At 32.0% G+C, this 24897-nt stretch overlaps 2 protein-coding genes across 3 annotated transcripts in view; one reads left to right on the forward strand and one right to left on the reverse strand.

The window, feature by feature from the left end:
- The window catches only part of LOC143045702 (protein MCM10 homolog), a 50342-nt gene extending 48536 nt beyond the window's left edge, over positions 1–1806 (forward strand). For both annotated transcript variants that reach the window (XM_076218412.1, XM_076218421.1), the window contains exon 24: positions 1661–1806. The gene's annotated coding sequence lies outside the window, so the exon portion shown is untranslated. The remainder of the gene's footprint in view (positions 1–1660) is intronic.
- A 14236-nt stretch (positions 1807–16042) lies between these two features.
- On the reverse strand, positions 16043–24366 carry LOC143045713 (serine protease 23-like). Its single transcript, XM_076218430.1, has 2 exons — positions 24198–24366; positions 16043–17598 (listed from the first exon to the last, which is right to left on the reverse strand). Exon 2 carries the CDS (start codon positions 17552–17554, stop codon positions 16463–16465), a length of 1092 nt encoding a protein of 363 aa, XP_076074545.1. The 5' UTR covers positions 17555–17598; positions 24198–24366; the 3' UTR covers positions 16043–16462.
- Positions 24367–24897: the final 531 nt, after the last annotated feature.

A 24897-nucleotide genomic window follows, 5' to 3' on the forward strand; every position in this document is an offset into this window, starting at 1 on the left:
ACTAAAATTATTGGAATTTTTTTATGAGATTCTCTTCATTGTTTATTCATTTTGGCTGATACATGAGTTCTTATTGAAGTCCCCAGTGAACAAGTTAATTTATATTCTTCCTTCAGAATCTTTTAGGTCAATTTTGAATAATTATAACCATAGCTGATCAATGTTTAAAAGTATCTTTTCAATATTTGTGTGTCTGTATGAGAAACATTGCAGCCAAAGGAAATTTTGAAATCTTTTTGTGGGTTTTATATCTTTAGGATACTAACTCTTTAACATACACTTTTCTCCTTATATTCATATAATTTAATATTGGATGTAACGCGTCTTCTGATTGGCTGACGTTATTATGTTATCAGCCCATAGACATAATTTAGTCATGTGACCGTGATGTCATCAACGTTTTTTCATGGTTTTCTACGGTTTAAAATGGAATTTAAAAAATTAAATTATAAGAAATGACTAATATTTTTTCTGTCTGTTCGAAATAACATAAAAAATGTGGTGCACACTGTTAAATAACCCGCTACGCGCGTAATTCAGTGTGAACCACATTTTTTGTGTTATTTCTTTCATTATCAGAAAAAATATTACAGTCATTCTGTAAATGTTTTATGGAATAATTTACCCAAATAAATAAAGACAACAGTAGTATACCAGTGTCAATTCATAAATCGACCAAGAGAAAACAAATCTGGGTTACAAACTAAAACCTAGAGAAACGCATCAACTATAAGAGGAAAACGTAAAAATAACATAGTGATTTGGTTTTAGTGTATTATGTCAGTGCAGTCAGATGATTCCTACAGGTTTCTTACAATCCCTTGATAAAATGTTATATTGTGACTCATGTTGAACCTTGCTTTTGACATTTTCATCCCCCTAATGATTGGTATGGGGACAAATTGATAACATTTCAAGTCAAAGTCAAAGATTTTAAAAATAATTGCAAAGCCAAACAGCATTTAATGCTGGGAGAAAAATAGTTCTTAAAATTAAATTTCCTTCTTTCCACAGTTGTAAACATTTTAATTGTAGTGTAATTGAATGTTATTTGAATAAGAATATTTATTAAATCCAATCAAAATGCTATTTGTGATAGCTTGACAGGTTCTTGAAGGATTTAATTATTTGTTACACAAATTTCAATCTGTCTGTTTATGATTTTGCAAATGAATTTGTTTTCTACTTTCTAATTATTCCCTTCAAATACCATTAATGAGTTTGAGTGACTTTTTGTGGGTGTTAGCTGTTTTTGAACTTTCAATGAAAAGTACTATTAATATTAGGGCTGTTCCACAATTGTTTGTGGTGGGAGGGATTGGAGGTATTTGAATCAATAAATTGTTGACGGTTGCGTTTTCCAAATAATTTTGTAATATTTTTTAATAAATTATAAATGATATTTTATAGGTGATTGAGGTCTTAAAAAGTGCATTTAATTCTAGAACCACCCTTAGAAGTGTTAATTATATAACTAACAATGAGTTCTCCCCCTTTTATTCTGATTAGTTGAAAAACAAAAGGCACATAGAAAATAATACAAAATAGTTCTGTATTAAGGAAACTGTACAGTTGCTAGAAGCAAGCTCAAAACACTGAACTTACTGATCATAAGGATCAGTTCATAATGAATTTAATAAGATTTGTTTTTCTTTTTCAGAATGGAAGATCTCCTGAAAATTCAATAGATACTGTTGAGAATTTTTATAAACTTTACAACTAATACAATCTATTTAGAATTTTTAACAAAAAACTTTGGGTTTATATTTTCCTATAATTGTACATTTAATAAATCTTATGTTTTAATGAGTTTGACAAATTTTTTACATGTTTTACATACAATTTTCATAAGTTAAAAATAAACCAACAATAGCATGGTCTAAACAGAAAAAGACAAAAAGACAAACATTAGTACTCAAAACACAACGTAAAAAAACGAAAGACTGATAGACAAGAACTCCACCAAAAACCTGGGATTATCTTATGTGCCCATGTTGGGTTAGCAAATCCTGCTCCACATGAGATGCTACACAGACTTATGTTCTGTGATACATTGAAAAAGATTGCAAACATAAAGTTAATCAAGATAGTTAACAGGAACTAGTACACCTACTGTATTTAGATAATAGAATTGTTGTAAGGGTACATGTCAATCTAGCAGGTTTTTTTATACCTTGACTTCCTTTTTGTGGTTTTAATGTCTCATTTGAATGTTGATTGTGAAGTTTGGTTGCATATCCAGGGCCATGGTATGAAATATTTGTCAAAAGCTTTTATTTCAGATGGGAGAAGACCATGATATTGTAAAGCTTATAATCTGAAGTTACCTTCTGGCATATATCCATTGCCTTTCATGGTTCAGTGATTCCTTAAAAGACTAATTTCTACAGTATATTTTTTTTATAATGTGAATTGAATAAACTTATTTGGTATATCAAATTATTGCATAGCTACTTTACTTTGACCTCATTCCATGGATCAGTAATCGAAGTGCTTGTCTATGTAAGTCTATTGCTCTGATAGTATAAGCAATAGTTATCTATATTTTGTGAATGGATTGCAATGGTTCATTTGATTTTGAACATATTTTCATCTTTCACTTGTCTACATTAAATTATTGGTATGATCTGTTCCTAGAATAGTTATCAAAGGTACCAGGATTATAATTTAGTACGCCAGACGCGCGTTTCGTCTACATCAGACTCATAAGTGACACTCATATCAAAATATTTCTAAAGCCAAACAAGAACAAAGTTGAAGAGCATTGAGGATCCAAAATTCCAAAAAGTGGTGCCAAATACGGCTAAGGTAATCTATGCCTGGGATAAGAAAATCCTTAGTTTTTCGTAAAATTCAAAGTTTTGTAAACAGGAAATTTATAAAAACACTGTTAGCAATAAGTCTGGTGTAAGGAAAACATATCAGTTGGGCAGTGTTCATATAAACTTGAATGACCTTATTTTGATGATTCATTGGTCAACATGTTTAGGTCTTTCTTTCAGACACTATTATTGTTAGGTAAACTTTAATGATGACCTCAATAATTGTTGTAAGGAGTATGTGATGATCTTCCAGGGTTCATGTTTTCTTGGTTTGGTTTTTCACTCAGTTGCTACAATCAATTGGTGTATGGAAAGATTTGAATGTATATATGTCTTTTGAATGGCTAATTTTACCGTGACCTAATTTTCATGGTTTATAAGTCCATGTTTTCATGGTTAGCTCTGTTTCTCAGATAATGAAATTATGTTTTGTGTGTTAGGAATGATTGTCTGTCTGGAAGGGGTTCATTGGACCCTCAAAATCATTTTCATGGATCCGTAATAATGTTTTGTTTACGTTATACAGCATATATATACTTGTTTTTCAAGATATTATTGAAAAACACTCACTGCACAATTTTATTTGGAATAAGCGAGACCTGTTCAGGGTTTATTTATCATCTATATCATTTATCTTATACAAATTCTTTACACTTTAATGTTTCTGTTGAAAGGTGATATTCCCTGTTTTAGGAAGATTGGAACTATTGTTTTAAATCTTTCCTATGGCACCAGCCTTCCAAACATTCAGTTGCACAGGTTATCTACTAAATCTACAGAATGTATAAACACAGAAATATAGTTCCTTCTAGTTTTCACGCTTATGTACATATATGCACATCTAAATTGTGAAAATATTGGGTTATATCTTTGGAGAAGTTCATTCAGTCTTAAGTTATGTGAATTTACAGACTTGCTTGGTCATTTTAATTAGGTAAGAGTAATGATATATTGCCTGCATGATTGACAACTGCCATGATCACCAAACAATCAAAATCAAAGTGGTGGCATTAATTAAAATGTCCCACCTCCTGAAATGTCGATCATATTGACCAAATTACTAGTCAACCTTAGTCTTCCAAAATAAAGCAGTCTTCATTATACATCTCAATACACTAATACTTAACCTCATGATTGGATACACAAATGCATATATTAGAAGTTTGATATATAGAAATAAAAGATTTATTCATTGCCTTTCACTAGCACTTTTGATCTAAACTTGAAGTAAATAGATATAAGAAGATGTAGTTTGAGTGCCAATGAGACAAATCTCCATCCAAATCACAATGTATAAAAGTAAACCATTATAGGTCAAAGTATGGTCTTCAACACGGAATCTTGGCTTACACCGAACAGCAAGCTGTAAAGGGCCCAGATTGACTAGTGTAAAACCATTTCAATAGGCAAACCGACGATTTAATCTATTCATGTATGAAAAACGAGAAACACTTATGAACCACATCACTAAAGTCTATATTTTACTTATATTTCTGCAATAATCCTCTGTTATGAATCAATGATTGAAGATACACTTATCAATGATTGGTTTAAAACAGTAGGTAAAAGTTTCAAAACTATAAATTGAGCAAACCAGTTATTTTTTTTTAGCTAAGTCTCAATCAAACTTCTTTGAACAATATTAGTCATTTGAATACAGGATGTGTATTTTTGCAATGAAGAATGAAACCCAATTTAAACAAAAATGTTTATTTTGAACAAATACATTTTCAGTTCCCTTTTCTGAAAAAATATTAAATAAAAAATTGAATTGAAATACCCCCTTCAACTTTTAATACTCGGTGTCATATAATCATGAAAATTGTTTTCAAAATCAATAACAATTCTTAGAGGATAAAATTAGTATACCTATGTTTCAACCTACCAAATGTCCCCAAAGCAACCAGTATTACATTAATATTAGGAGATGATAAAGATCTAAGTTTCAAATTTATCTGCTGGTGCCATGTCCTACACGGATAATTATTTATCTCTCTGAAGAATCTTCATTTAGTTATTAAATTCTTATGTTTATAAAGATAAAATGTTAAAGGTGAAACATGTAACAGGGAATATTATTTTGTTATGATATTTTAAAATTGACCGTCTCTCATTTATCATGTTTAGCTCATTATTTCCTGATCGCGTTTGTTTTTGTTGCACTTCAAGTTCTGTGTTCCTGCTGTTCCTTTGTTTTCCTCTCATAGTTGATGTGTTTCGCTCGGTTTTAGTTTGTAAGCCGGAGTTGTTTTCTCTCATTCGATTTATGACTTTTGTTGCCTTTATCTGCTATAAGGTATAAGCCACATACATTTGATGAATAGATGTTCTATGAAGTTTAGATATCAGTCTGACGGATTTCACTTCACTTGAACCTTATTTTCATTGCTACAAACAGAATGTTCTTTTTTTGTCATTTAACTATTCATTTCTGATAATTAATCAGGGGATATATTTCAGCATGTATATTCTTGTTTGTCTGTTGTAGCAATAATGATATGTTGGGAACACAACTCTCCTGAGACCATGTGTCTGTATCCTTTCCTACTTTCGAAAAATTGGTTGTTGGCCAGTGTTGCAGTTGACCATACCTCGAGGACCATACTATTTTGCCAGTTTAATTTGATAGTTATTATTATTGGACTGAAATTTTTCGTTACTATATGTAGTTGACTATGACAATTTTTAAAAGAATTATAGACACCAATCATTTGTTTGCCTATTATAATAAAGAAACATATTGTGAATGATACTGTTCTATGGCAGATATCAAAAAGCTTTACCCAGTGGGAAAATTACATTGTCTAAGAATTAGTGACAAGTTAAGAATACTGGTAAGAAATAAATGATTAAAAAATTATAACTATTGAAAGTGCAAAGTTTTACATTTTTTTATATAATATTACAGACCCTTCATACTTAGAACAGAAGTTGTTCGCTTTAAGCCTCAAATGGAAAATTTTGGTTCCAGAGAGGTAGCTTTTCAAATTTTAATATTTGAAGTTTTATTAGAATTTCCACCTCTCAGTTGTCAATCTTAATTAAAAAATAAGTAAGCAAATGATTCATTACACAACTTCAAACCTTTACTCTTGACCTTATAGGTTATCTCACAGTTGTTGTATGATATGTAGAAATGATAGATGCATATACGTACTTGTTACGTTAATTCTGTCTCATTTGAATCAAGACACTCCATTATAATATAATTGTTATTCGGAATTCACAGTGGATATGGGTTCATTCATAGTTACCAAAGGCACCAGGATTATAATTTAATACGCCAGACGCGCCTTTCATCTACATAAGACTCATCAGTGATGCTAAGATCAAAATAGTTATAAAAGTCAAACAAGTACAAAGTTGAACTACCTGTCAGCGCCTATATCGCTCTGCGCCAGGTCCATGTTTTCTGTGAAGATCCCGAATTATATAATATTTGCTAGTTGAAATGATTTACCAGAGCTTCAGGATTTCATTGATAAAGGGTTGCTGCCTACAAGGTAGCTATCAAACCAAGAGTTAAGTGGTGAAGTTGGAACCACCCTTCCTTTTTACCGACACCACTATCCACAAGTCAATTGACCGCTATTGAGTATCTGTTTCACAGATGTATTCCAATTTTTCTTGGATGAGACCTACCGAATGAGATCTATCACCAAGTTTTTATTTACATGAGCAACACAACAAATGCCACATGTGGAGCCGGCTCTTTTTACCATTCCGGATCACCTCATACCCCCTCCCTCGGTTTCTGGTGGAAGTCGTGTTGCTCGGTCTTTAGTTTCTACGCTATGTTTTGTATTTTTTTCTTTTGCTCGTTTTTTGCCATGGTATTGTCAGAACGTATTCAAGTTATGAGAAAAGATTGGGTATCTTTCGAACCTCTTACTTTTGAACACTCAATTGAAATATTCTATAAATTATGAGACTTGATAAAAAATAATCTTTCAAAAATTCAAATCTGAATTTTATTGTAAAATCAGAGCCATAATCATCTGTAAGTTATTCATAATTTAGTTTTATAATTATCAGTGAAAAGTAAAATCACAAAAATTCAAAACGGAAAGTCCCTAATAAAATGGCAAAATCATAAAGCTCGCGTCGCTAGGTAAACTCAATTTGCAATAGTAAACTCTACATTTTACGAAGGCCAATTGATAAGTTGATACGTTATGGTAGAGCATGTTCACTTTACGGATTTCATACACATGAGTGTGCTCCTTTCACAGAAACTGCTCCAACAGAGCTATGGAGAGGAAAGATTGAAAATGACGCTCTGTAAGTTTTATAGACACCATCATCATTTTTAACATTGTCATAAAGCAGGAGTTTTGGCATGCCATTAAACCAGGTTACACCCACTATTTTTGGTCTAAAAGTGTCCTGTACCAATTCGGGAATATCGTAGTTGTTATCAAATAGTTTGTTTCTATATGTGTTGGCGTTTGTTTTTTGTTGCACTTCGGTGTTCCTAATCTTCCTATGTTTTCCTCTTATAGTTGATGTGTTTTCCTCGGCTTTAATTTGTAGCATGCATTTGTTTTTTTCTCAGGATTTATGACTTTTTTAACACCGGTATACTATTATTAACTTTATTTAACTACAGTGATATAAAGAAATTGTTAACCTTGTAGCTGTGAATTTGATTTGATAAACATATGGAATTGCAACTTAAAAAGAAATTTGTCCTTGTGTAAATTAGGTGACCCACTGATGTTAAACACATTAACTGAAACAATTGCTATTTTTTCTAAATAATTTTAAGTAATGCAATTATATGCTATGCTGCTATATTATTATTTTTTCAACTATCAACATAACCCAGTAGGAAAACTAAACAATGATTGAAATTTTGCACACAATTTTTCCAAATTTTCTACCAGTGACAGGTTTTCTTCTTAACAATATTGCAATGAATGTTCAAAAAGTTTCAGTTTCTGGAGATTTCTAGTGCTTGAAAAAGTGAAACTATGCACAATGTTTGTGCTTTATAGTAAATGAATCTATCTCATCGAACTTGAAATATAGGATACAGCATATACAACCAAGTACGACTCATATCTTCACTTACATCAAGAAATTGACAATAATAGATGGATAGATAGATACTTTATTCTCTAAAAACTAAAAACAAGTTTACAGAGAAACATACAATATAAATACAGATACAATAGTTGAGGTAAAAAATACAGTAAAATATTTTAAAAGTACAAAATTATGATGGCATACATGTTAAGTAACATTTATAATTAAAGGTTGGACTCAATAGAAATGAAAAATACCAGTAAGATGCTTGTGCGATTACATTTACATGGAGGGACAGACTTTTTTTTTATTAATACACTTAATAAAAAAAAACACAGCTTTCTTAAGACAGATTGTTTTTACTATTAAATAGTGAGCAAAATGAGTGTCCGTTGAGAACAAACTTCAGCTTCCCAATTGTGAATTTTTCATTTCTGTGTAGCAACATTCCAGCAGCTTCTGTATATGGAGTATATATCTCTCCATGTTTAATCCACCATTTTCTACATAACGAATGCCTGTACCAAGTCAGGAATACGACAGTTGTTATCAATTCGTCTGATGTGTTTGAACTTTAGATTTTGCCATTTGATTAGGGACTTTACGTTTTGATTTTTCAGTATTTGAATGATTTTTCTTTATACCTTACCAAAATGCAGGGGTCATCTCAGATTGCATCTGTCGGGTTGCTGATGTAAGTTCAAAATCGGTGATAAGTCTTATTCGTAGATGTCACATTTGAAGAAATTCTAAAAAACGAAAATAAAGGTAAATCTGAGTTTCAATAAAGGCAACAGTAGTATAACGCTGTTCAAAATTCATAGAATCAATTTAGAGAAAGTAAATAAGGATAACAAAATAAAACTGAAGGAAACCCATTAACTATAAGAGGAATACAATGGAATAACAGAAACAACGAAGTGCAACAAAATCAAACCCCAGTGCAACTTGCATAGAAACGAACAATTTGATAACAACTGCCATATTCCTGACTGTGTACAGGACATATTTTTAGAAAAAAATGGAGGTTTGAAGCTGGTGTTATGGCTAGCTAAGTCTCTCTTTTAATCCCAAGACGATACTGACTAACAACAATGCTATACACTAACTAAGAAGCATACTTTGTTTAATTATTGTGAATGTGATAGTTGTTATCCATTATTTTAATGTGTTTGGGCGTTTGATTTTACCACTTGATAAGGACTTTCGATTTTGAATTTTCCACGGAGTTGTAATTTTTCAGGTTGTAAGACCTGTAGCTGTAAATTTGATTTGATAAAAATATTAATTTACATCTTAAAAGAAATCTGTTCTTGTGCAAAGTAGGTGACCCACTGATGTTTATAGGTATAGGAAGATGTGGTATGAGTGCCAATGAGACAACTCTCCATCCAAATAACAATTTATAAAAGTAAACAATTATAGGTCAAGGTACGGTCTTCAACACGGAGCCTTGGCTCACACCGAACAACAAGATATAAAGGGCCCCAAAATTACAGTGTAAAACCATTCAAACGGGAAAACCGACGGTCTAAACGAGAAACGAGAAACATGTATAAATTACGACAACTACTGTACATCAGATTCCTGACTTAGGACAGGTGCAAACATTTGCAGCGGGGATTAAACATTTTAATGGTACCAAACCTTCTTCCCTTTACTGAGACAATAGTATAACATCACAACATAGAAAAACACACGATAAAATATCAATTGGAAGGCTTAACTCAATAAAAAAACGTAGATTAACACACTATGAACGAATAAATGTGAGATGCGATACCCAAATGCATATACATAGTTAATAATGTTATTAGTGATAAATATTTAAGGTCAAAAGTAAATAAACAAGTTTAAACAACACATTTACTGAAACAAATTGATAATCTTTCTTAATAATTTTAAATAAAGCAATTATATGCTATGCTGCTATATTATTTTTTTTTTTCACATATCACCATAACTCAGTAGGAATACTAAACAATGATTGAAATTTGTCACACAATTCTTCCAATGTTCCACTAGTGATTTTGTTTAATGATTTGTATTCTTGTTAACAATATTAAAGAAAATATCTTTTATGTGGTAAATAGGAAGTCGATAAATCTCATAGTGCATTACATAGTATGTTCAAATGTTTTCAGTTTATGGAATTATACTGCTTGAAAATGTGAAATTATGCCAAATGTTTGTGTTTTTTAGTAAAAGATACCATAATTTGTAATCGCTGTCAAAAGGTTAAAATCGCCGTAACCATAAGATTGTACATGTACATTTAACCTTTTTTTTGGTGGTTTAAATCTCCTGAACATGTTAGCTCAGAAAATATAAAACACTGACTGACACATAGTCTTTCCATCAGTTATATCCATCACTTTGATTTTTCTTTTAGAGTGCATTTGTTTATCAGTATTTATTATGTAAAATCTCTGTTCAAAGACAAAAAGAATAATAAATATAACAAGATGTGGTAACGAGACAACTCTCCATCCAAGTCAAAATGTGTAAAGGTAAACCGTTTATGTAGGTTAAAGAACGGTCTTCAACACGGATCATTATGCTATACATATGAACTCTCTCACATACATTATGAATTAAAATAAACTTTTTTTGAATTTGAAAATATGAAAAGGTATGTTGCTGGTGCACAATATATTAATGTTCTTTCCTTCGAACGGAGTTGATGACGTTTTTAAATAAAAATTCTCATTTATATGAAGTTTAGAAAACCTTTTAAAACAATATTCTTTCCATCTCAGTAATTTTGAGAGATTTGTTATTTTAAAACTACCAATTTCATATCATAGTGAACAGAGACGAACGACACTACATAACTTTTACGGTAACCATTATAAATTGGAAGACCTATGTGGTGTCTCAGCTTACTAGCAACATGTATAACGATTCTAGGTATTCTGGTACCAATACAGTCGTCTGATTTATAATTTTACCGAGTGACATCATTCCCACTTGAGACATTTTGACTACATGTGAATTCGCATGGTGGGGGATGCATACATTGCGGGAGATACTTATCCTTGTCCTCAATGGTTTCCCTCCGGATTGGTTTGTTACCTTAATGTGTCTTGATATCGATTTACGATATTTGAACACCGGTAAATTGCTTTTTTTTTTGTTTCATACTGATTTTATTATCATTCGTGTTATCATTTCCCTCTAGCTGGTGTCTCTTGCAGTTTATTTACAGCAGTTTTTGTTTTGAAGTTTTTCTGTTTAATCAAATATTTTATACATTTTTTTTTCATTTAAATTAACCGTTTGATATCGTTTGATTTTTTTCGTTTTATTACAGAAATATAACCTCTACAAGTTCTAGAGTCTCCGAGCAATAGTAGGTACCAATCATTTCTTTACGTCATGAAATTATTAGACATATGTCATGACGTATTTGAATATCTTACAAATGAACTATATTGTAAAAGAATTCAAATGTAACATTTACAAAAATCAGTGTTTGTTATGTATATCTATGTAGGCGTACCTAGGGGCCAATAGTTTTATGCGACAGGAGATAATTAAATATGATTCATTTGTGTATATGTCGTATATTAGCCTCATAACTCTATTCATTCACAGATATTATCAAAAAGAAAATACGTCTCAGATATTTTCTTCAGATTTCAAAAATACCAAGATGTCAGATTTGTAGTGATAATTCCTCAGGATGTGCAAATCGTCAACACAATCATTAAAATGGGACACCCTGCTGTAACTATGTATTGTATAAGAAAGTCACACGGCACATTATCATACGCAAACCTGTCGTACAACGTGTTACAATAAGTAATAACGTAAACATATCCAGGGAGCAAACTACTTATGACAAAGCCTCAGCAGAAGGGAAAATACCGATGAAATCCCCAATCTTGTCATGTTCAAACATCAGGACATGGAATCTTAAGCCACTGCTGGTGGAGATTTATTTCCCAGAGGGTATCACCAGCCCAATAGTCAGCACTTTTTTGTGCTCACATGAATTATCATTGATATGGTTAACTGTTTACAAAATTTGGAATTTTTGAAATATTAAGGCTTTTCTACCTCAGGCATAGATTACCTTAGCTGTATTTGGCAAACTTTTAGGAAATTTGTTCCTCAATGCTCTTAAACTTTGTACTTAATTTGACGTTTTTACTTTTTTGATGAGTCTTTTGTAGACGAAACGCGCGCGCATCTGGCGTATATACAAAATTTAGTCCTGGTATCTATGATGAGTTTATTTACTTAACAACAGAATTTTCAGTGTTATAGAAACAACAAATGGAAGTTTTTAACGACCTTGACGGGCTATACAGCCCTTGCACGGTCGGATAAAAGAATTATAGAAACTCGTCAAATATATCAGTTTTATAATAGAATATACAAGACGCAGGTTTCGCCTCAATAACGTCAAAATCCCCCAAAGTGATATAACCTTTCATTATAAAGCATTGGCATAGGGAACTCAACAATCCTCAGTAATATAAACCTGCCATTCAAAAGCATAAAAAGAGGGGAACTTGACAAATGGTTAATAAAGCCAACAGTAGTATACAGGTGTTAAAAAGTCATAAATCAATTAGGAGAAAACAAATCCGGGTTACAAACCAAAACCGAAGGAAGCACATCAACTATAAATATTAATCGTTTTTTAAACTACAATCCATGATGGAACTGATAAAAAGATGATAAGATTATAGAAATTTTAAATAAATAGAAATCGACTGAGAAGTTCAGAAGGTTGTTAAATATAAGTTGAAGGTGTAGAATAAGTTTGAGAATAACATAAAAATGTAAATCTGTCAAAAAATCAAAACACCCATTTCAAGAATAGATTCGAAGTTACTAGTACAAATCAAGCAATACAAATGTTTCATGAAAGAATTAGCAAACAATAGAAAATCGTCAAAAGCGGTAATGTCAAATCTTGCCTGCACCGACACACTCAATTAAAGGGCATTTAGTAAACACAACTGAAATGATAATCGAGAACTTCAAGGCAAAGGAATCGCTCTGTATCAGAAATCATACGGAATAAAATTGAGAATGGAAATGGGGAGTGTGTCAAAGAAACAACAACCCGACCATAGACCAGACAACAGCCGAAGGCCACCAATGGATCTTCAATGTAGCAAGAAACTCCCGCACCCGGAGGAGTCCTTCAGCTGGCCCCTAATCAAATAGGTATACTAGTTCAGTGATAATGGACGTCAAACTAAACTCCGAATTATACACAAGAAACTAAAATTTAAAATCATGCAAGATTAACAAAGGCCAGAGGCTCCTGACTTGGGACCGGCGCAAAATTGCGGCGGGGTTAAACATGTTTTTTTTTTTTATATCCCAACCATCCCCCTATACCTCTAGCCAATGTAGAAAAATCAAACGTACAACATTACGGAAGACTTTGAATATCACGTAGTCACACTAAACCTCCCAACATATTATTCGAAACAACAGTTTTAAGAGAATATGTTTTTGTTTACTCTAAGCGATCATGAAAAAAGTAAAATAACAAACTTACCAAACTCCGAGGGAAATTCAAAACGGAAATTAATTCATAAAATAGCAAAATCAAAAGCTCAAACGAATGAAACGGATGGAAAACGGAATTTGTATTTTAAGAGGACACTTAAGCATATCCTACCGAACCCGAAATAATTCCGACCGTTCGAAATCAGAAATTAGATGCAGCAGTAGTTTACCGTTTTGATAACTTATGAATGTATAAAGAAGATACAAAGTAGTGCAAAGTACAAAACCTAAGGGAATCGGATAGACTAAAAAATATAAGGAGACCGATGCGTCCAACTAGGTAAGAGTATCCTGCTGTGCATGGATCACCTGCCATGCAAATCAACGTTCAGTCCAAATGTCACAATCTAGGAAAAGGACAAATCACAAAAAAAAAGATAGATGAATATCTCTGTTGGTAATATAGCTCCTCGTGTGTACATTTACTTTTTAATTATTGGAATATGAATACTCGGATGTAAGCATTGCAGATGGAGAGTAATCTATAAATTGTTTTGGACGCATAAAAATGTATAAAGTGTATTTTCATTTTAAAATGTAGTATTCCCAATACTGTAGTAAGGAAAAGCATAGCAGCATTCGGTGTGAAAGTTCGCCGAAAAGATAAAGTAAATCCATACAAGAACCTGATGATGGAGAACATATCTATTCATGCTAACGCCAGAGTAGACACAGAAATTATATTCAATAACTTACAGGAGATACAGTAAAATGTGCCTCAAATCTTAACTTAAATCTAAAAATTAACAATGAGGGTTGGTTAAGAACAATACTTTACAACAGAAGTAATGATTTCTATTCATTTTTATCATGATTTTCTCGATAGAAAATTGCTGCTTACAATGAATATTTTTTATCCAAGAGTTCCAAGTGTTGAATTTGAAATATCGTTTGGACAATTTTACTGCCTTCAACACCGAGCCTTGGCTTACACCTAAAAATAAGTTATAAATGGACCCGAAATGACTAGTGTAAACAAATTCCAACAGGAAAACTAACGGTCTAATATATTTAAAAAAAAAAAAGAGATACGAAAAGAAATTATGAACCACACCGACAACGAAAACCACATTACAACATATCAGTCTAGTTTTCTAAGATGTGTTTTGTGTACTGTTGTTTGTCTTTTCGTTGTTTTTTCGTTTTATGTCATGGCATTGTCAGCTTGTTTTTGATTGATGTTTTTGAATATTTCTTTTGTATCTTTGGCCTCTCTCACATATTTTGTTATTAGGAACGCACATGTAAAAACTCCAAAGAGGTAATAGCATAGATAGCTCAATCCTACTGGATACTATCAACATGCTACTGTCTGAACAGTGTTATGCTTAAATGCACAAAAAGCCAAAAAAATAATCGGTAAACCGTATGACAGATTATAACTACAAAAGGATATACTCAGGTAGTAAAAGAAGTCAATTAAAAATTAGCAGTTGTTACCTTATAGTTCGGTTCTGTTTGTGTTGCATTGTCGTTTGTTTTTGTAGCACTTCTGTGTTTCTGTTTTGTCATTGTTTTCCTCTTATATTTGATGTGTTACTTCGGTTTTAGTTTGTAACACGGATTTGTTTGATCTTAATCGATTTATGAATTTTGCACAGCGGTATACTACTGCTGCCTTTATTTTTCTATAACATTTGATTAGTTGATGAGAGCTGTCTCATTGTAATTCATACCACATTGTCTTATGTGACTGTGACTTGACTGTTGCTCTAAACCTGTTGCAGTTTATTCAAAATTTTTATCAAATGCTAGGTGTCATCATAAAAAACTGTTCAACTGGTCAGAAATTATAACATATTGCTGTAGAAAACTACGTTCAAGTCTTGATAGTGCAAGGTGGTGAAATAAAGCATACTTGCAGTTGTCGTTTATTGGTGTGGTACATTAGTGTTTCTGGATTTTTATATAGATTAATAGACTGTTGGGTTTTTTGTTTGAATGGTTTTACACTCGTCATTTTGGGTCCTTTATAGCTTGCTGTTCGGTGTAAGCCAAGTCACCGTTTACAAATTGTGACTCGGACGGAGAATTGTATCATTTGCACTCGCATCACATCTTTTCATAGCTAACTACAATCATATTAGAGTTTAGGTCCACTTTATTGATATTAAAAACTAACTAACTGGTGGTTTTTAACGACATTGACTGACTGGTCAGTCCTCTCAGTTTTGTTTGATAAAACAAATTGCAATTTGGTCCGAATTTTGATTGAACTGATAGTTGGGAGCAACACTTACAGTCAAGTCACAGTAATATCATACTGGCATATTGTACTACCTAAAATACTTTATCGGTAACATTCATCATATCATGGATAGAGCAACACCACTGAGAGATCGACAAGTGTGTTAATAAGATGTTTTGAATCTAGTACCCGATTTTTCATTGAAAGCATAGCTGTTTTGTTTATTCCGATAACTCGTTAACATGTGTAGGCTCATCGAATGAATTACGTCAGCCAAATGTCATCAACAGGAAATTCATTCCTGAAAATTTTAATGTGGATTCGGGATTATAACATAACAAACTGCATTTGGTGGACAACGGGTGATATCACATGTGCCAATATTTACAGAAGTTTGATAAAGAACAATATAGACTCTTAGAACAAAAACGTGTTTATTTATATGATTTCGATGTATTGCCTTTTTTTTAAATAGAAGTTGATAGCAGTAAAGTTAGTAAAATAAAGGATGAGCATTTATGTTCGCAATACACATGTTTTGCTTTTATTTGATTACTTGATTATAGGTAATACCTTTGTGTGTTTAAAGAAACTTAAATCAAACAATCCCTTTTACTCGCTTTAAAATATAAAGTTTTTATTGAAAGAAACATACAAACTTGAACAAACACATTTAAACAGATCAGTGGATAATTTATTCTTGCCTTCCATTACCCAACATTACACTTACAGGTGAACGGTTAGGATCAGCACGTTTATTAGGCTGGTCCTCTCCCTTGCAACATACGGTTATGACAAAGCCAAACAGATAAAGGACAGAGAACCAGTCTACACGGATACTATATAAAACTTGCATTGAGAATCCCTGAATAAAACCAAATTGTTATGTTCATCCATATAACGGAAGTCTAGTGTATACCGGATCTTTATCATTTGTCTGTGGGGTACAAACGCCATGGTTTTCTCCTTCCGGTGAAATAATTGAGCAAATTTCATTGAGTTTGTTTGCTGTCAAGAGTGAAGTCAGAGTCACTTGTGAACTAACATTATTGCCTGTAGTTTTAGAAGAACTAGACAAAACACCAATAAGTCTCCTATGATTTGTTCTCCTGTCTTCTAAATATACCGAAGCACCCGAATTACCTACAACGGTATCACAATGACTGACTAAGATATTGCCATGATACCACACTCTACTCCCCCAACCAGAACATTCAGATTTCCACAACTGAAGATAAGTATACCATGAATATCCAAGAAAATATATTTCATCAGAAATTACTGGTCCAGGAACATACAGTGGAGTAAAAGAGGTTCGTCCTGTGACAGGCTTTTGTAATTTTATAACTGCATAATCGTAGGCGGATTGAAACGTAGGTGGATCATTTCTGGCATCAAGCCAAGTATTAGGAACAATTATTTCATTCACATAATGAATTCTGTAATTGATTCGATGTAAGATTTCAACTTTTAAAAGATTAATGTGTTCCTTGAATTTCTTTCCATCGTGTACACAGTGTGCAGCAGTTAAAACGAATGAGGGCGTAATAAGCGTCCCTGTACATCCTACTGAAAGACGAACAATATTATAAAAAGGATATTCTCTCAGGTCTGTCGTCGGAACCGGCTGTCGATCGTCTCGACCATGTATAAATATTCTATGAAAATATCTCGGGTGTCTTTTCTCTAAAGTATAAGATGGTTGAACAAGAGATGAAGTCTCTGATCTGTCTGGAAACGTATTTTTATACCGTACAACAGTACTAAATGACGGTTCTTTATGATTTGGATGAACATGAATTGAATCATACGTTGAAAGCAAAAGTCGTAAAGATATCTGTTGGGAAAATTCGTACTGAAGCCTTTTAAATAGTTTGTACGTTGATTTGCTGTTGATTTCGTGTATATGCATAGGGGATGCTACACTTAAAAGAAAGATTAATTTCAAGAATACAATTGTGATGTCAAGCAATGTCAACATCCTTTTGTCCACGGCATGAGAGTTATCTGTGGTTGTTCATCTCCCTGCAATAGAAAAGATACAATACGTTACACGTGATTAGAACTATCCTTGCATTTCGTCTTGTTTTGGTCAATTTGAACCTAAGACCTCTGTATGGTCGTTATCACAATTGATTTTGGTAACAAGTTGTTAATGTTCTAAATGATGACATAAACTAATTGTATAATTATTCCACTGTATGGAAATATGGATAGCTAAATAAATATTTGACCTTTTTTAGACTATTCAAAGTGACATTGAACAAAACATCATATTAACCTTTGACTTGAGTGTCTTCCACTCGAAACGTAAATCACGGTTTATACAGCATTTCAGCTTCTTTTAAGGCGGTATACAACGCTTTCGCATCATTTTAGCTCGTTTAATTTTCATAAAATCTTAACAAAATATTAACTTTTGACCTGTTGGCAAAGGTTTAAAGATTACAAGAAAATTGAACCACACAATTTACAGAAATAATTTCATTGGCTATATAGCAGTGTAGTTGACAGACACTAATTTTGGTCATGAAGACACTTGAAATTTCTTTAAAAGGTGTTCCATGCATCCATTTCTTAAAAATTGAAGTTAAGTTATCTACAAATTGTTTTAAATAATTGCCATTCAGTGGCGGATCTAGAAAATTTCATAAGTGGGGGCATACTGGCTGCCTAAGAGGGGGGACCCGCTCCCGTCACGCTTCATTGATTCCCTATATAATCAATCAATTATTTACATGTTGCGATTAATTGCGACGATGTTCTTATTCAGTTCCAAGTATTTAAGCCGGCGAGACTTTTCAGTATAACTTAATATAGATGCAGGATTTTCATTTTTGTTTTAAACTATTTTCCAATGTAGAGAAAAAAGTTTCTCATTAAAATGATGTTTTTTTTTTTTTTATTAATTTTCATAAAATTGTCCGATATATTTGGATTCGATACCTAGTTTTTGTCATCGGACTCCTACATGCTCTTTAAAAATAGTGAATTCTGAATGAAAGATCAAGCTTCTTACTGGTTTTATTGACGATTTATATTTCCTGATATAAAACTATGTCAATAATTAATAGTATAACCGGATAAGCATATTGATGCGATACTTGTTTGACGTCAAAGTATGAAAATCTCAAGCCATATCCTCTATTGGAGATCGTCAAGTCATAGTAAATCAGAAATACATGTAAACAAAATGAAACGATTTTGTGAATAATGTATAATTTTACAAGCAAACGTTATGCTTTGTTTCAATCATTTTTGCGAAAAAAACGAGGTAAAAACCCTGCATAAAAGGATAACAATTTTCCAATTTAGCCCGACACGTGGTGAATGTGTGTGTGTGTTTTTTTTACTGGGTTGATTTTGATTTTTTTAAATGATTTATTTCAAGCAATTGAGATTTTATGCGACGATTTTCCTCGAAACTATTGGGAAAACAAATAATTAGTGCATTCAACGAAATGTTTAGAACTTGAGGATGAGAATCGGAGTAATTCCTTGGTTGCATTTAAAGTGGACCTTGCGTGGATTTCCTACAGTTGTAAGAATTTTAGAGATAAAAAAAATGTGTAGTTATTTTTTTTGCATTTGTTTCTGTAAAGTTTCTCGTAAATTGATTTAGAGAGGTCATTCAACTCCCGGTGAATTTATACTATGGATTAACGCCGGACTGCCAAGGTCTTTATTAAACGAAATATTGCGTTTGTTTGCTGAACGAAAACGAACAGCATTAAGGCAAACCAATACGTATTATCTTCAGTATTTGTTGTCATTTTCCAGAGTGATAAGGTCATAGAAATAAGCATTCGTGATAAGCTTCTTAAAAATTCGTTCACTCTTATTGTTGAAATTATTTTCAGACGCAGTGTTTATGTCATATTGTACAGTAACTGTTTTCTCGGTAAAAAAAAATGTTCGATGTACGTGTTCCTAACTATCAAGGGTCTTTAGAAAATAAAACTATTTTTTACTAAAGAAAAATTATAAGTACCTTTTTTAATATTTCATGTTTGTGTGCTACTTAACTTAACGTTTTTCATTGAAATAGATCTTTTCACATGCTTTCAATGAGCATTAATTAGTATTTAAAAAAAATCTAAACGCCATCCTGCTGACAGTTATTAGGTACCACCAGTATAAAAGACTTGTGCAACTTAGGAAAATATATATTTAGAGCACTGAAGCTCAAAAATGACGGCTTTCTGTAACTTAATTTGTAATTCATTTATTATACATGTACCTATATATTGTAAAACATTTGGTTAATAAAGAATTGAATTGAGAATTGATTGAAATCGCCGTAAAATTGTCTCAATGATAAGAATATCAATGAGATAGTATCCAAAAGGACTTAAGTTGTCCAACAATAAATCCACATAGACCAGCATACGGTTTTGAATGAATAACAGGCGCCCACACCATATATTACGCTCTGAATTACAATATTTTAAGAATCAATTACAATTTTATCGTTGAAATGTCTTTGGTTTATAAAGACATAGATTACAGACTTACTTTAACCAAAATGATCTGTTATTTGTTTCCATTAAAACGAGTCTATTCCACTGTTTAAAATATTTTAACTGAATTTTGAAATGTCCTTAAAATGTAGGGTAAAAGACAAGGAGCATGTTAAAGATGCATAAGAATAGAGAATCTTTTACAATTACAAAATTGTCGCAATAAAACTCAATCATTAAAATGTAGGGTAAATTTTAAATCTTTTAAATGTACACCCCCGCTCTATAGTATACCTGAAATCCATCAAGACCCATTTACTGGTTATTAGGTTCATGTTATAGTATTGCTTTTAGGTGCATTAAAGAATACTATGTAATGAATGATCGTAAACAAATATGAATCCAAATTATGAAAAATAAAATAATTATTGCAAAGATTGCTTTTTTTCAAAACATATAAAAGGAAAAAAACCGCGAAAAATTCATGTTGTTAAAGCACACTTATTTAATTTCCAATAGAAAATAATTCCGTTTTAAATGACAATGTAATTAACCCCTACTTTTCTTTTCATAACTTTTATTACAGATAGTTTAAAAAGTCATAGGTCATTGAACATCTAATAAAATTCTTGTTATGTTTTCATAGTGTTTATAAGAAAAAAAAAAATAGTGGCTTATATCTCGAAAACAAGCACACGGACCTTTTATATTTTTCTACCTTTTTAGTTCCTTTGTTCATCTTAAATCAATTTTTTAGAGTCTTTAAAAACGCTTGTTATTTTGAAAAAGAGTAGCGAACATTCCCAAATGTGTATACTAGTTAGTATTTTTATATAAAAAAAAACCCGTTCTCACGATGTAATGACCCAAGGTAGCGTCTTGAAATCTTGTATTGATACCAAACATCTTTGGTAAACATTGTATTATACCATGGAGCCGGTTAACCCTCGTGATTATTAATTTAATCACTACATTGTATGCATTCTTTGACTTTTTGGTAAAGTCAGACACTTTTTTTTATGCTGGACTGGACAATATGACACTGATAGATTGGTTTTAATACGAGGGTTGGAAGGTCTACAAATGACATGTTTCTAGCTTTTTTTATCTGGTGAGACTGAATACTCAGTTCGGTACTCGGATTTTGTCTAATAAAGTTATCTTTTCTTCAAGGTTAATATGAGTTGTATCAACTTCTATAAACATGAACATGATGTTGTTTTGAGTTTTCAAATCATAAATACCGTTATCCATTGTAAAAATTATTTAGAAGAATTTACATGTAATTGCACAATATTATGCCTCGTTCACACGGACATTTAATTCGAATTGAATTCGAATCGAATGCGAATCGAATTCGCCTATCGCGTTCACACACTCTTCATTTTTAACTCGAATTGATTCGAATTGGCTAATTCGAATTATCCAATTCGCATTTGAAATATTCTTTTGTAAATACGAATTAAAAGTTAACGTCGTTTGGACAGTAAAGCGAATAAGACCCGCATTGTAATTCGAATTAGAATTGACGTTAGGACGTAAAACGTTTCAAATGCGAATTATAAATTAATTCGAATTAGTTAATGCGAATCGAATTCGAATTGCATGAGAACTCAGCATAAAAGCTGCTTACATGTATTCTACGCATACCTTTATTTAAATTTATTCTTATGCCTCGTTCACACGTACATTTAATTCGATTGAATTCGAATCGAATGCGAATCGAATTCGCTAATCGCGTTCACACGCTCTTCTTTTTTAATTCGAATTGATTCGAATTGGCTTATTCGAATTAACTAATTCGCATTAGAAAAACGTTTTTGTTAATACGAATTAAAAGTTAACGTCTTTAGGACAGAAAAGCGAATTTGACGCGCAATTGCAATTCGAATTAGAATTGACGTTAGGACGTTAAACGTTTCGAATGCGAATTAAACTAATTCGAATTAGTTAATGCGAATCGAATTCAAATTACGTGTGAACTCAGCATTATTTAAAAAAAAAAAAAAAACACACAAAAAAAACAACCTTTTACTATAAAATATTTCCCTTGATCAAATATGGTCAGCTGATAACATAATACAAAAAATTGAATGCGAAGCTTTAAGGCATATGAACAAGAATATCTATTAATATGGCAACATTTGGGGAGAATTCAGATTAAATCTGGGATGGAATACATATACGTGTTCACTGATAAGGAAAATACTCATTCAAAATTAAAAGAATGGGGTTTGAAAATTTCCATTCTTTTCTGTTGAAATGCTATGAAAATTTTTTTTTTTTAAAAAAAAGACGAACATACGATAGGAACTCTCCTGGTTCCTCATCTTGTGCCACTTTTCCCATTGAATAAGTTTCGAGACTCGCTTATGGTACGCCTATAGAAATATAAACGACATTGCATGCGCTCTACGTGTGAGATAAAGCAATTTATTTAGAATTTACAATGATAATTGTATAAAAAGGAATAATTTGTCGATTGTTTTTTTGGCGCTTCGCTTCGAGTCAATTTAAATGAGTCGAGTCATTTCCAACAGATTTTGATTGGATGTTCTAAAACGAAACGTATAGCCGAACCTGGACGAGGTATCAGAGCTATACATGGAGGTACATTCGTATGTTTCATAAGAGTTTTATAGCATAATGCAACGTAAAGTTCTTTTCTGAACATCCACGTATGTAGACATCGGGAATGGTGACTTGAGTACCGAAACATGTTCATCTGAAATACACTAGCATAGTATAAAGACCATTTTTGAACGGGTTTCGCTTTAATTACATGCATGGGTTTTTTTTCGGAATTGAGACATATAACCAATCGAATCAGCTTGTATGTCCAGAGAAAATGCGCGCTTTGTACGTTAGCCCTAGCAATATAGCTTTTTGGTCGTGTCTTATAACCTTACTCCACAAGACGAACTACCTACCAAATCTATCATGTTTTTACGTTGTTAGCGTCTTGAGTATGCCACAAAACGCGGATGTCTCCTTGGCTAGGTAGAATAATGCGGGTTACCACATGTCTATGCCACAGTCATGATTGGGTCAGAAGAGTAGAAGGAAATACAAAAATCATTAGCACAATCTACTGATAAAGTTTAGGACAGCAATATAAATAGCCTGTTATAATGGTTCGATTCCACAAAACGTTAAGATCATCAACACAAAAGGGAAATATATGCAAAAGGTAGCATCATAAAACAGACCTTGATGATAAATACACAATAAACATCGGACATTGAATAATTTCTCAAATATATCCTTTTATCCGTCATGTTAACTATACTATAGACTTTTCTGCATGAGCGTATAGGGGACTGACAATGAAAGTCGATACTCCCCATTATTTTACATTGAGGATTGAGGATACACTACCTTGCATGCATACAAACAGGCTAAACCAATGACCGACGGAATTATAATGATACAGTATGATTTTATTTTGTATCTTTATGTTCTTAAAATAATTATCAGTATTAGAAGCTATCCTTATTAAAAGTCGGGTTTTCAGATAAACTATGAAATTATGTGTCTCGATTGTAGCTCATGAAATATCATTTACGGAACCAATAACCGTCTCTGCAATGACGAGCGATGCCAAATTATTTGCAAATCCAAAAAGAATATAAAAAATGAAGAGCTTATAAATCTAAAAGGACAAAAAGTATAGTGAAAGTTATTCCACAAACAAGTATATAGTGATAACGAATTAGATACGGCTCATTTACATTAAATTGTTAGTACTTTTGAATATAGTTGTTTTTGCATCATTTTGTTTTTCTGAAATAATATTAAATAACGTAAAATAATTTTGTCTACTACTTCAACACTAATTAATACTACAAGCAGGTGCGTTAATACACACAATGTATTTTAATAAAGTAGTTACATTAATGTATAGGATTTTAAGATTACGAAAACTTTGAGATCGAAAATACGTGTATAGAGAAAACTGTTTTTTTTTATTCTTTAAATACAAAAAAATACATTTTTTACCTACCAATTAATAATTTCAGATAATCAGCATTGAGGGATTTTTATTTACTGAAGAACTATATCTGTATGGTGATCATTGGTGAAAAATATGATTATTAAAATGCTAAAATAATATTCTCTGCGTGTATAGTTATTCTTATTAAGCGTAAATGATAAATAACTCACCAAATAAGTTTTGCTGTAATTTTTCCAGAAATGATATCCAAATATGATTGTTAATTTCTTTGTATAAGTACAATTACACCCCCACAAGACTACGTCAGGTTCTCGCAATGGTCAGATGCCATCGCCAATTATTAATTATTGAAATTTTCTCCATATTTGATTAAATAGAAGATTATCCATTTGTCAAATTCTGATGAATTGTGAACAATGTATAAGTAAATCTGTCTCTTTATATCCAGAGATAATTATCTTTTCAAGTGCCTCTTTAATTATAAGGTACGTCCAGTTAACAAATTTGACCGAAAGAACTATTATGCACGCACATTGCGTTGGAGAAATATATTGGAAATTTCAAGATATTTTGTTCTTTGACGTCTTGATGAATCCTTTTTTCTTATGATAAGTCGAGACTATAGCCTTCCAGTAAATCGTATCTTGAGTAACAACGAAAATCGTAGGATAAAGCGAGGGAGTATAAAAATTTAAGGTATTATTCGTTCATCAAGTTCAGTATTTATCTATATGTTTGTAAACATCTAGGAAACACGTATATTAATTGTGAATATTTTTCATGAATTAACCTCGGTAACATAATTAGTCGTGTTTTCAAATGCGGCTCATCTCTTACAGAAGTTTTATCTGTGTTAATTTTGCGCGGGGAAAATCTACAATGTATAGAAAAGTTGCGATACCATAATTT

The sequence above is a fragment of the Mytilus galloprovincialis genome, chromosome 1 (assembly GCF_965363235.1).
Source record: "Mytilus galloprovincialis chromosome 1, xbMytGall1.hap1.1, whole genome shotgun sequence".
Lineage (NCBI taxonomy): Eukaryota > Metazoa > Mollusca > Bivalvia > Mytilida > Mytilidae > Mytilus > Mytilus galloprovincialis.

Bases quoted from the DNA above. Each gene is read 5' to 3' on its own strand.
- LOC143045713 (XM_076218430.1), bottom strand. From the start codon at position 17,554: ATGTTGACATTGCTTGACATCACAATTGTATTCTTGAAATTAATCTTT.